The sequence below is a fragment of the Tupaia chinensis genome, unplaced genomic scaffold (assembly GCF_000334495.1).
Source record: "Tupaia chinensis unplaced genomic scaffold, TupChi_1.0 Scaffold000031_1, whole genome shotgun sequence".
NCBI lineage: Eukaryota > Metazoa > Chordata > Mammalia > Scandentia > Tupaiidae > Tupaia > Tupaia belangeri.
In genome coordinates this window covers 1,253,314-1,264,762 of record NW_006159461.1, presented here as the reverse complement: position 1 = coordinate 1,264,762, position 11,449 = coordinate 1,253,314, and the positions used below count along the sequence as shown (strand labels likewise).

Sequence of the window (11,449 nt, the reverse complement as noted above, 5' to 3'; positions counted from 1 at the left end):
CCCCGGGGGGGGATGGTCACGCTGCAATCCCTTCTCCTCCATTCTCCTCTCGGGATCTTGGGCACGCACGCACACGCGCCTGGTGTGAGTTTTAAGTCACCAGGTCTGGGACGTGAACTGCGGTCGACTACATGGGAATCCAGCGACATAGCCATTACGCTAACTGCGGGTCCCGAAACATAATCTTAAAAAAAAAAATCAGGAAGAAGTGAATAACTCACCCAATGCCTAAATATTAAGGCAGAATCACAAGAAATATGAGGAAAACGAGGAACTATCTCTTCATCCAAAGGAACACAACTCTTCACAAACAATGGATAAAATAAATTTTAAAATTTAAAATCACAGAAATGTAAGAAAAATAATTCAGATTATTCCTTGTAATGAAACTCAATGAGATGAGAGAGAAAATAGAAAACCAATTTCAGGAGATGAGAAAATCATTCCATGACTTAAAAGAGGAATTCCATAGAGAGATGCACTGAAAAAAGCATAAAACAGAACTTATGGAGATGAAGAACACAGTACAGGAAATCAAACCTTCTTTGAAAGTATTAACAGAATATCAGACCAAGTAGAAGTAAGAATCCCGACCTTGAAGACAAAACCTCCAATTTGCAAGACCCCCAAAATAAAGGAAAAATATATTTTTGGGGGGAGGGAGAAGTTTTTTGCTACAGGGCGCGTGCACTTGCCAGAGAGACAGAGATCTTGTTTGAACAGGTGAAGCCAAACACAGTTCTCAGAATGAAGGAGTCTATTTGGTGCATTTTCTTCTTTGGTCTTGATTACCGGACAGGGTCTTTTGAAGAGGGGGCTTGCAGTCCCAGGTCAGCTTGATAACTTCAGTCCCGGGCCAGGGCAGCAATATTGCTGGTTACAATGGCCTAGATAGAAATCTTGTCTTGTTAAGTAAAGACAATTGTTAATATATGGACTATCTATATATTACATCAAAAGACGGTGAGTCTATTACCTATATGGGAAAGGAAGATGATCTTGTAGCTCAGGAGACAACACAGGATGTTTTATTAGCAGTTTTTTATAGTCAATAGCACATAGATGAGAAACTCTTTGTAGTTGAAAACTACCTGTTGCTTTAGATAAGAGCTCCCAGCTAAAATAATCTTTCTCTGGAGCCCTCAGGTTCGTTCATTCTGTTGTAGACAGCCAGACTTTTTCTTTCTTATAAACTCATGGGTTCCGTATTTTATTTGCTGAGTCTGTCAATTAGTGAGTTCTTTTGTTTTATCTCTGGATCCCTGTTACCTGGTGAATGTGCTGACTTTGCCTAGCATGAGTTAACTTTGGCCTGTAGCTTTAACAAGGGGTATTTACATAAAACTAGCCTTAAACTAACTTAGTCTACATATGCTTCTAACGCTAATTTGGTTTATACTAACTTAACCTATATGTTAATTTCGGCTTAAAACAGACAGGTGGGGGAGTCTCAAACTTCCTAGCACTCCCCTGCAGTCTTAGGAAACCACATTCCTACAAGATCACTAATTGGCTTTATTGTAATTGGTTGGGGGTGATGTTTTACCCTTGCAGGGTACCATAATAACAGTAAAACTCAGGGCAGAGAAACTGAATACCGGCCAGTACAAGGACACAAGGGAGGGCTCATAAACTGGGCCGTGCCTCACAGTTTCTTCGCAGTCCAGGCCTTGCCTTTTAGACATGGGAGGCAGCCTCTTTACCAGCTTGTGTTGTCTGCATGACCCCATCAAGAGACAGAGAGACAGAAAGTGAGAAATCACTTGCTGGGGGGATGGCCACGCTGCAATCCCTTCTCCTCCATTCTCCTCTCGGGATCTTGGGCATGCAAGCACATGTGCCTGGCGCGAGTTTAAGCCACTGGGTCCAGGGCTTGAACCTCGGTCGACTACATGGGAGTTCAGTGACATAGCCATTACACCAACTGCTGGTCCCAGGAAAAATAATTATTAAAAATGAAGACAAAAATACAAAAAAATTTTAGATAACATTAAACAACCAAATATCCACATAATGGATATTTCAGAAGGCAAAGAGATGGGTATAAGAATAGAAAATCTCTTTCATAAAATATTATCTAAAAATAATTGGAATAATAATAATAATCAGGAAAAATAATGAAAAGCTATTGGATGATGAAATGGGGATTTTAATGTCTCTGCATTGACTGATATGCATGGTATTCCTTCTGGAAAAAGAAATGTAATACACTATAAAGTTATAGGTGATTCAATGTAATATAAACAAGATTATGGTGAAAATAAATAAATAAATAAATAAACTCTAAAAAAATTGTCTAAAACTTTTTCTAGAGAGACATACAGATATGCAAATCTAGGAGATATAAAGAACACCAGATAGATTCAGCAAAGAATATCCTACTCAAGGCATATCATAGCCAAATTGGTAAAAGTCAAAGACAAATACAATATTCTAAAAATGGCAAGAGAGAAATGTCAAGTACTTACATCGAATCTCTCAACTGAAACAATTAAAGCAAGGAAATAATAGGAAGACATATTTAAAACTCTAAAATAAAAAAAATAAGCTCAGCCAAGAATATTATACATGACAAGATTATTTGTCAAATGAAAAGGAGAAATAAAATAATTCCCAGATAAACAAAAGCTGAAAGAATTTACCAGCACTAGACCAGCTCTTCAGGAAATACTTCAGAGAATACTATATTGAGAAAATGAAAGGGAGACAAATTGAAATAAGAGAATGCAAAACAACTAACAAAATGAATAACAAAATGGCAGAGATAAGTCCACACATATTGAAAATAATGGTGAATGTTAGTGGATTAAATATTTCAATGAAAAGACACAGATTAGCTGAACAAATAGGAAAGTGGAAACCCTTTATATATTGCTCAAAAAACACAAACAAAAACAACAACAAAGGAACAACAACAGCAACAGCCAACACACTTCACTGCTAAGACATATATAGATTGAAAGTGAAGACCTGGAAAAAGCCATTTCATGAAAATATAAATCAAAAGAAGGCTGAAGTGACAATACTCATAACAGGCAAATTAGACTTTAAAATGAAACCGTAAAAAAAGACAACAAAAGACATTATATAATGTTAAAAGATCAATTCACCAAGGACATATAACAATTATGTTTTAGTCACCCAACACTGGGGCACCCAAATATGTAAAAGATACTGCTATATCTGAATGGAGAGATAGACTGTAACACATAACTGTTGAGGATTTCAACATCTACTGTCACCACTGGACAGGTCATATGGACAAAAACTAGTCAAAGAGACACAGGAGCTAATTGATAATATAAACCAAATGAACCAGAAAGACATTTATAGAACATTTCACCCAACAACTACAAAATACACATTTCTCTCAACCCACCAGGAACATTTTGAAGACAGATCACATAAAAGGGCATAAAACAAGTCTTTACAAATTTAAAAGTATGGAAACTATATTCAGCATCTTTGACTACAATGGAAGTAAACTTGAAATTAACTAGAGAGGCATCTCTTGAAATTACACAAGTACATGGAAACTTAACAATCTGCTCCTGAACAACTTCATAACTACTGAAAAAATTAGGACTGAAATTTATTGAAACCAAAAATAATTAGCACATGACTCTTCATAACTGTTGGGACACAACAAAAGCAGTCATGAGAAGAAAGTTTATAGCAGTTAAGCGAACACAAGAAAAATATAGAAAGGTGGCAAATAACCTAACAATGTGTCTCAAGAAACTGAAAAAGCAACAACAATCAAACACTAAAAATATCAGAAGAAAATAAATAATAAAAAAGAGCCTAAATAAATGAAAAAGAGAATGAAAAGAAATAAATATAAAAATTAATGAAACAAGTAACCAGCAGTTAGCGTAATGGCTATGTTGCTGGACTCCCATGTAGTTGACTGCAGTTCAAGTCTCGGACCCAGTGGCTTAAACTCACGCTGGGTGTGTGTGCGTGCGTGCCCAAGATCCCGAGAGGAGAATGGAGGAGAAGGGACTGTGGTGTGCCGCACCCCTCCCCCCCAGGCAGTGATTTCTCGCTTTCTGTCTCTGTCTTTCTGGTGAGCACATGCACCCTATAGCAAAAACCTCTCAAGAAAAAAAAATTAATGAAACAAAAAGTTGGTTTTGAGAGGATAAACAAAATTGTCACATTGTTAGCTAGACCAATCAGAAAGAATGGAGAAAAGAGCCAGAAAAATAAAACCAGTAACAAAATAGGTAATATTACAGCAGATACATAAGAAATAAAAAAGAGTCATCAGAGAATACTATGAGTGACTATATATCAACAAACAAGAAAATCTAGAAAAGATGGGCAAATTTCTGGACACACACAATTTTCTTAGATTGAACTATGAAGAAATAGAAAGTCCTAATAGACCAATAACTAGCAATAAGACTGAATCAGTGATAAACAGTCTAACAACAAGGAAAAACCCAAGTTCCAATGGCTTCACTTCTGAATTTTACAAAACTTTTAAAGAATAGCTAACCCCAGTTCTCCTCAAGCTATTTCTAAAGACCCAAAAGAAAGGAACTCTTCAAAACTGATTCTACAAAACCTCCAACATCTTGATACCAAAGGCAGACAAGGACATAACAAACAAAACAAAATTACAGACTAAATATCCCTGATGAGTACAGATGAAAAAAATCCTCATTAAGATACTAGCAAATCAAATTCAACAGCACATCAAAAATATTATACACCATGACCAGGTAGATTTTATCCCAGGGACACAGAATGGTTCAACATTCACAAACCAATAAATGCAATACATCACATTAACAGAAGGAAAGATAAAAACCATATGATCATATCAGTTAAAAAATCATTTGATAAAATAAATCCCTTTATGATAAGACTTTCAGAAAAGTAGGTACAGAAGGGACATTTTTCAATACAATAAAAGTCATTTATGACTGTGGGGATAAATTTGAAGACTTCTCACTTAAACCTGGAATGAGAGAGGACTGTCCACTTTTTTCTCTCCTTTTCAGCATAGTACTGGAAGTCATAGCTGACACAATTAGAAAATAGAGAAAAATAAAAGACATTTAAATAGAAAAAGAAGTTAAATTATCTCTATTCACAGTTGACATGATTACATGCATAGAAGATGCAAAAGAATCTGTGAAAAACTCCTGGAAGTGATAAATGAATTTAGTAAAGTGGCAGAATATGAAATCAATATATAAAAATATTTAAACATTTATACACATGAAACAATGAACAGACTAAGGCAAAAGTGAAGAAAGCAATCCCATTTACAATAGCTGCACACAAATAAATACTTCGGGTATACAACCACCAAAGAAGTGAAAGACCTGTACAAGGAAAACTATGAAAAACTGAAAAAAGAAATAGAGTATGGTATCACAAGAAAAAAAGAACAAAAGAAAAAGGAAGAAAGGAAGGAAAGGAAAATATATCTCTTGCTATTGGATAGGAAGAATCAATATAATAAAGATGTCAATTCTATTCAAATTAATTGACAAATTCAGTGCAATTCCAAATTACATTCTTCACAGAAAGAGAAAAAACAATCATAACATTCGTTTGGAATCATAAAAGGCCATATGTCACCAAGGCAATAGTGTGCAAAAAGAATAAAGTAAAAGATATCTCACTACCCAACCTCAAACTATATTACAAAGCTGTGAGAAACAAGACAGCATGGTACTGGCACACACACACACACACACACACACACACACACACACACACACACACAAAACATAGACTAATGAAACATAATAGAGAAATAAACCCCCAAATACAACCAAATGATTTTTGACAAAGAGCACAACAATGCAGAGGAGAAAAAAGTCTTTTCGACAAATTGTGCTGGAAGAACTGGGTATCTACCTGTAGAAATATGAAACTAGACCATTATCACCATTAACAAAGACCAACTCAAAATGGATCAAAGATCTAAATGTAAAATCTCAAACTATAAAACTGCTGGTGGAAAGCACAAGGGATACACCTGAAAACATTGGAACAGGAAGGTTAATTAAATAATCATACTTTTTTTTAAAAGAGAGATTTTTGCTATAGGACGTGTGTACTCACTGGAGAGGTAGAGGAAGACAGAGAGAAACAAAGTGAGAAATCACCCCCCAGGGAAGATGGCAATGCCATAATTCTCCTTTCTCCTCTCAGGATTTTAGGCATGTATGCATGCACACACACCTGGTGTGAGTTTTAAGCCACCAGGTCCAGTATTCAAACTGAGGTTGACTACATGGGAGTTCGGTGATGTAACCATTATGCCATCTGCTGGTCCCAAGATTTCTTAAATAATACTCGTAAAGCACAGGCAATAATCCCCAAAATAGGCAAGTGGGATTACATCAAGCTAAAAAGCTTCTGCTTAGCCAAGGAAATAATAATTAGAGTGAAGAGACAACTTTCAGAATGGAGAAAAATATTTGCAAACTGTGCTTAAGGTAAAGAGTGACAAACAGAATACAGAGAACTCAAGCAGCTCACAAGAAAATGAATAATCCAAATAAAAAAATGGGCAAATGTGCTGAATAAACAACTATCTAAGGAACCTATATGAATGGCTAAAATGCATATGAAAAACTGTTAAACATCTCTTATCAAATAAAAAAATCACTTAACTGCAATCAGAATGACTATGATAAAAAAAATAAAGAACAAATGCTGGCAAGGCTGTGGTTAAAAGGGAACCCTCCTGCACTATTGATGGAAATCAAATTAGTATAGCCACTGTGGAAATCAATAAGAGGTTCCTCAAAAGCCTATAAATAGCACTACCATATATCCAGTAATCCCACTTCTTGGTATTTACTCAAAGGATAAGAAAACTGTTGAGAAAACCCTTGCACATTCATGTTTATGCAACATTATTCAAAATTCACAAAGACTACTATATATCTACTAATCCCACTCCTTGGTATTTACTAGAAGGAAAGGAAAACAGTTGGAAAGACTGTTTATTGATAATTAATCACAACTGCTAAGAAATGGAATCAACACAAGTGCCAAAGAATGGACAACTGGATTGAAAAAATGTGGCACATACACTATAGAATACTACTCAGTCATAAGAGACCCTATAATGTGATACAAAATGGATGACTTCATGCTAAGTAAAGTAAGACTATGAAGGAAAACATTGTATATCCCTGCTTAATATATAATGAATGTCTACACTATATGATAAAAATAGAAAGATCTGAAGATATAATAATAGTAGGGAGGACAACTGTAGATTCCAGAGACTGGATAGAAGGGGAGGAGATAGTAGAGAGTAAGTAGAAAGGGCTCAGGGAAGAAATACTGAACAGAAGGATAAAAAGTTCTGTTGAAAATTATGTATAAGGTAATATGATTTGACTGTCACATAGTGCATGCCTACTTTGAAGATCATACTGTGCAGTGATTAAGTGTAAATAAAAAAACATAAAATAAAAAGGGTAAACCATGAGGATTAAAATGTAGTATTTTGTGTTGGCTCTGAAGCACAGCAATTAAGTGCTCTGCATGGAAAGCCAGATCCCACGTGGCCCACTGTGGTTCAAATCCTGACCCCAGGTACTTGAAAACATGCTAGGTACAGGGAACCAGCAGTAAGCGTAATGGCTATGTTGCTGGATTCCCACGTAGTCGACCGCGGTTCGTGTCCCGGACCCGGTGGCTTAAAACTCACGCTGGGCACGTGTGTGTGCGTGCCCAAGATCCCGAGAGGAGAATGGAGGAGAAGGGATTGCGGCGTGACCATCCCCCCTTGGGGGTGATGTCTCGCTTTCTGTCTCTATGTCTCTCTCTGTCTGTCTGGCGAGCGCACGCGCCCTACAGTGAAAATCTCTCCAAAAAAAAAAAAAACATGCTAGGTACATATGTGTGTGTGTGTGCATGTCCCAAATCCTATTGGAATGGAGAAATGGAAAAGGGACAGAGGCATAAACTATGAAAATACACTAGAGTTTATTTACATGAAATTAATGTTTACTTTATTCATCTGAAAACTGGAATAATCATAGTTTCGACCTTATAAGATTATTATGAGAATTAAATGAATTAATAGAGTAGTAAAGAAAGCTCAAGTGTGCCTGGCACATAAGACCTCAATAAATATTAGTTTTATTATAATTATTAATGCCAACAACACATTTAAATAGTAATTTCTATTTCTTCACAAAGTTTAAACATTTTTTTCACCACAAATTCACATCCTTTTTCTCTATGAATTGTCTATTTCTTCTTAAGCCACTCCAGTTCCCTTAAAAGCTACTTCCTTTTTTTTGGTCCAAGTTATTTTTTAAACATCACTAAAAAAGCCAGGTCTTTATTCTCCCTCTGACTGGGTCTTTCTAAAGACTCTGACAGCTACTTCCACAGGCATGCCCTGTGCTCCAGGCACTGTTTCAGTGGTAAATCAGAAAGCCAACCATAGTATGTATTGCAAACATCTTGCACACTTTGAGCATTTATTACTTCTTTAGGTCATTCTAACAGGAACAGAAAGTCTCCAAAAAATAGTAATCATAAATGAGAACAAATTTAGAAAATAAGAATTTAAATAAGCCAAGTAATTCAATAGTTCAATCTCATCCAAATGCATGGGTGTTCTACATGCTCTGCTGTTATAAAGGTAGTTTAAAAATTAAAATGATTGATCCATCAAGTAGCACAGTGGTAATGCAATGCTCTGTGATGCTGGACCCACATGGGAAGGTCTGGGGTTCACATCCTAGGGCATCTCTGTATATTCTGAGTACACATGAATGCTTGTGATCCAAGTTGGATAAGGCTGGGGTGAAACATGGGATTAAGGTCCTATTAAGATGTCTGTATCTCTCTCTCTCTCTCATTAAATAAGTAAGTAAATAAAGGAATTTTTAAAATTGAAATGCTAAATGACAAAATAGATAACACACACAGAGCCATGGATTTCCTGCTAACAAATTTCCACACACACAAAAATTATCAGCATGAATTCTGACAGTAGGTTTTCTACTAAGCAGGAAGCAAAAGCTGCTATAAGAATCATACACAACACAAAATAACTAAGACTGTTTATATTTCAGTGAAACACAAAACATGATGGCCAGAAAAAGAGCTATGTAAATTGTTGATGTACACCTTGTGCACCTCAAGTTTATCAGACACTGTTATGCATCCTCCATTTTCCAAACATTTCCCTGAGAAAAATGTATAGACCATTACTGTTTGAGGAAGGTGGACTAAATAGTGAATTTAGGACTTGCTAGGATTGTGGTAGCAAACCTAAAGAATGGGCAAGAGGATTATCATGTTCCTGACAAAAAAATGTATCAGCAACATGTCTTACTTAATTTTTTAATGACTTCTTATTTGCATTCAATCGTTGCACACCTCTGTAGCACACAGTATGGTTTTTCAAAGTATGCATGTGGTATAAGACAATCAAATCAAGGCTATTACCACATACATCACTTTCAATAGCGATCTTTACATTCTTGTGTCTGTTAAGATTTCTTTCCTTTTGCCTTCTCATCCACATTCTACCACTCACTCTCCTCCCCTTACAGACTCTGGTATCTACACTAGTTCTCCCTACTATTATGTCTTCAGATTTTTCAATTTCTACTGTACATTGCAGACATTCAGTATATATTGAGTGGGGATATACAGTGTTGGTCTTCCATAATTTGGTTTACTTCACTTAGCATCGAATCTTCTGTATTCATACACTTTGTATCAAATGGCATGGTCTGGTTGTTCCTTATATTGCCTGTAGTGCAGTTATAGTATCTAAGGTGGACATGTATCAACCCACCCACAAAACCTACCAGTCACATTCTCTTCCCATGTCTAGGTTAAAAAATATTGTGGTGACCCGAGGAAATTACCTAATTATTTAAAGCAAAAAGTGGGTAACTTAAGATCAGGTCATCTATCAATCAGGGTCATGGGTGACAGCTCAGCTCTGCACTGGCCATCAGTCTATAACTCAGCCCTGAAGAGTGGGAAGAAGATGCTGTACATACTCTGTGGGGAGAGGTGAGAAATAACTCCCATTACAGCAACACACTATTGTGTTTTATTATCAGAATTTTAGATTGAATTATTCTGATCAATTATCAGTAGTTTTTCTCTTGTGCTTTTTTGGTGTATACATGGAGTCAAGGTTAAATATAGCCCATGGCTTATTCCTCATCCTCAAACAAGAATTATGAGGCTCGAAAAGTACAAATCATTCTAATAAAACAAGTCAATACATTTAAAAAAAAGTATAACAAATCTTACCTGAGCTCCTGGATTAGAGAATTCATTGGCACTGCTGGGGGTAGGGGGGGGAAGAAAAAAAGAAGACTCAATCAGTTAAAATTTTTCAAGGCTATATGATGGGAACTTCACCAAACAAGTGGTAAGGACCAACGAATGGTTAGTAGAGATTCTACTTGGTCTCTTACTGGGTGAATTGATTTTCCCCCCTTTTCCTGTTCTTTGAAGGTTAAAGAATAGATTAATATAGTGAGAATAGAGAAATTCTGGGTTTTGTACTGTGGAAGACCCTGGAATCTGGCAGGCATGCATTGGACTTTCAAAGTACTTGTCGTTTTTTTGTTGTTGTTGTTGTTATTGTTTTTTTTTTGTTTTGTTTTTAGATTTTTACCATAGGGTATGTGTGCTTGCTGGAGACAAAGGGAGAGAGGAAGAGTGAAAAATCACCCCTCCGGGTGTATGGCCATGCTGCAATCCCTTCTTCCCATTCTTCTCTTGGGATTTTGGGCATGCACATGCACCCAATATTTTTCTCAAGTTGTTGGATCTGGGATTCAAACTGGAGTCAGTAGTTATGTGGTATCCAGCACCTTACTCATCACATGACCTGCTGGCCCCCAAGTACCCGTCTTTACAGCTTCATTTAAAACTTACAGGATCATGATGGGCTTAATTTTTTTAAAATACATTTTAATTTTATTTATTAGAAAATTATTCAAAAGGATTCCAACATCACATTTCTACTGATATTAAAGAAGTGTTCAGGGGCCAGCAGGTTGTATATTGGTTAAGTTGCTGGACTCCTACATGGCTGACTATGTTCGAGTCCCAGACCTGGTGGCTTAAGGATCATTCTGGCACATGTGTGTGCATGCCCAAAACCCCCAGAAGAGAGGATAATGGAAAAGGATTGCACCATGGCCATCCCATCTGGGGAATGATTTCTTGCTTTCCCTGTCAGTGTCTCTCTCTGGTGAGTGCACACACCTGATTCAGGGGAGAGGATGTTCAAATAAAACTGGCAGGAGGTGAGTTGGTGGTAAAGGAGTAGTGCAATTGAACCCACACTGGAAGGTCTTTGGTTCATGTCCTAGGACCTCCTGGTATACATCAGGTGTATGTGCACACACCCATGACCCAGACCGGCCAAGGCTGGAAATAGATCATCACAACAAGAAGATGGGGGGGGGGGGTA

The 11,449-nt window shown here is 36.7% G+C and overlaps 1 protein-coding gene across 2 annotated transcripts in view; it reads right to left on the bottom strand.

Moving 5' to 3' along the window:
• LOC102472026 (ST18 C2H2C-type zinc finger transcription factor) overlaps positions 1-11,449 on the bottom strand; it is a 140,700-nt gene that overhangs the window by 126,843 nt on the left and 2,408 nt on the right. The window contains exon 2 of one of the 2 annotated variants that reach the window (XM_027771407.1): positions 10,276-10,309. In XM_027771407.1, the coding sequence (XP_027627208.1) occupies positions 10,276-10,301 (26 nt within the window). In that variant the 5' untranslated portion in view covers positions 10,302-10,309. The remainder of the gene's footprint in view (positions 1-10,275; positions 10,310-11,449) is intronic. The other variant, XM_027771409.1, reaches the window with a different exon arrangement.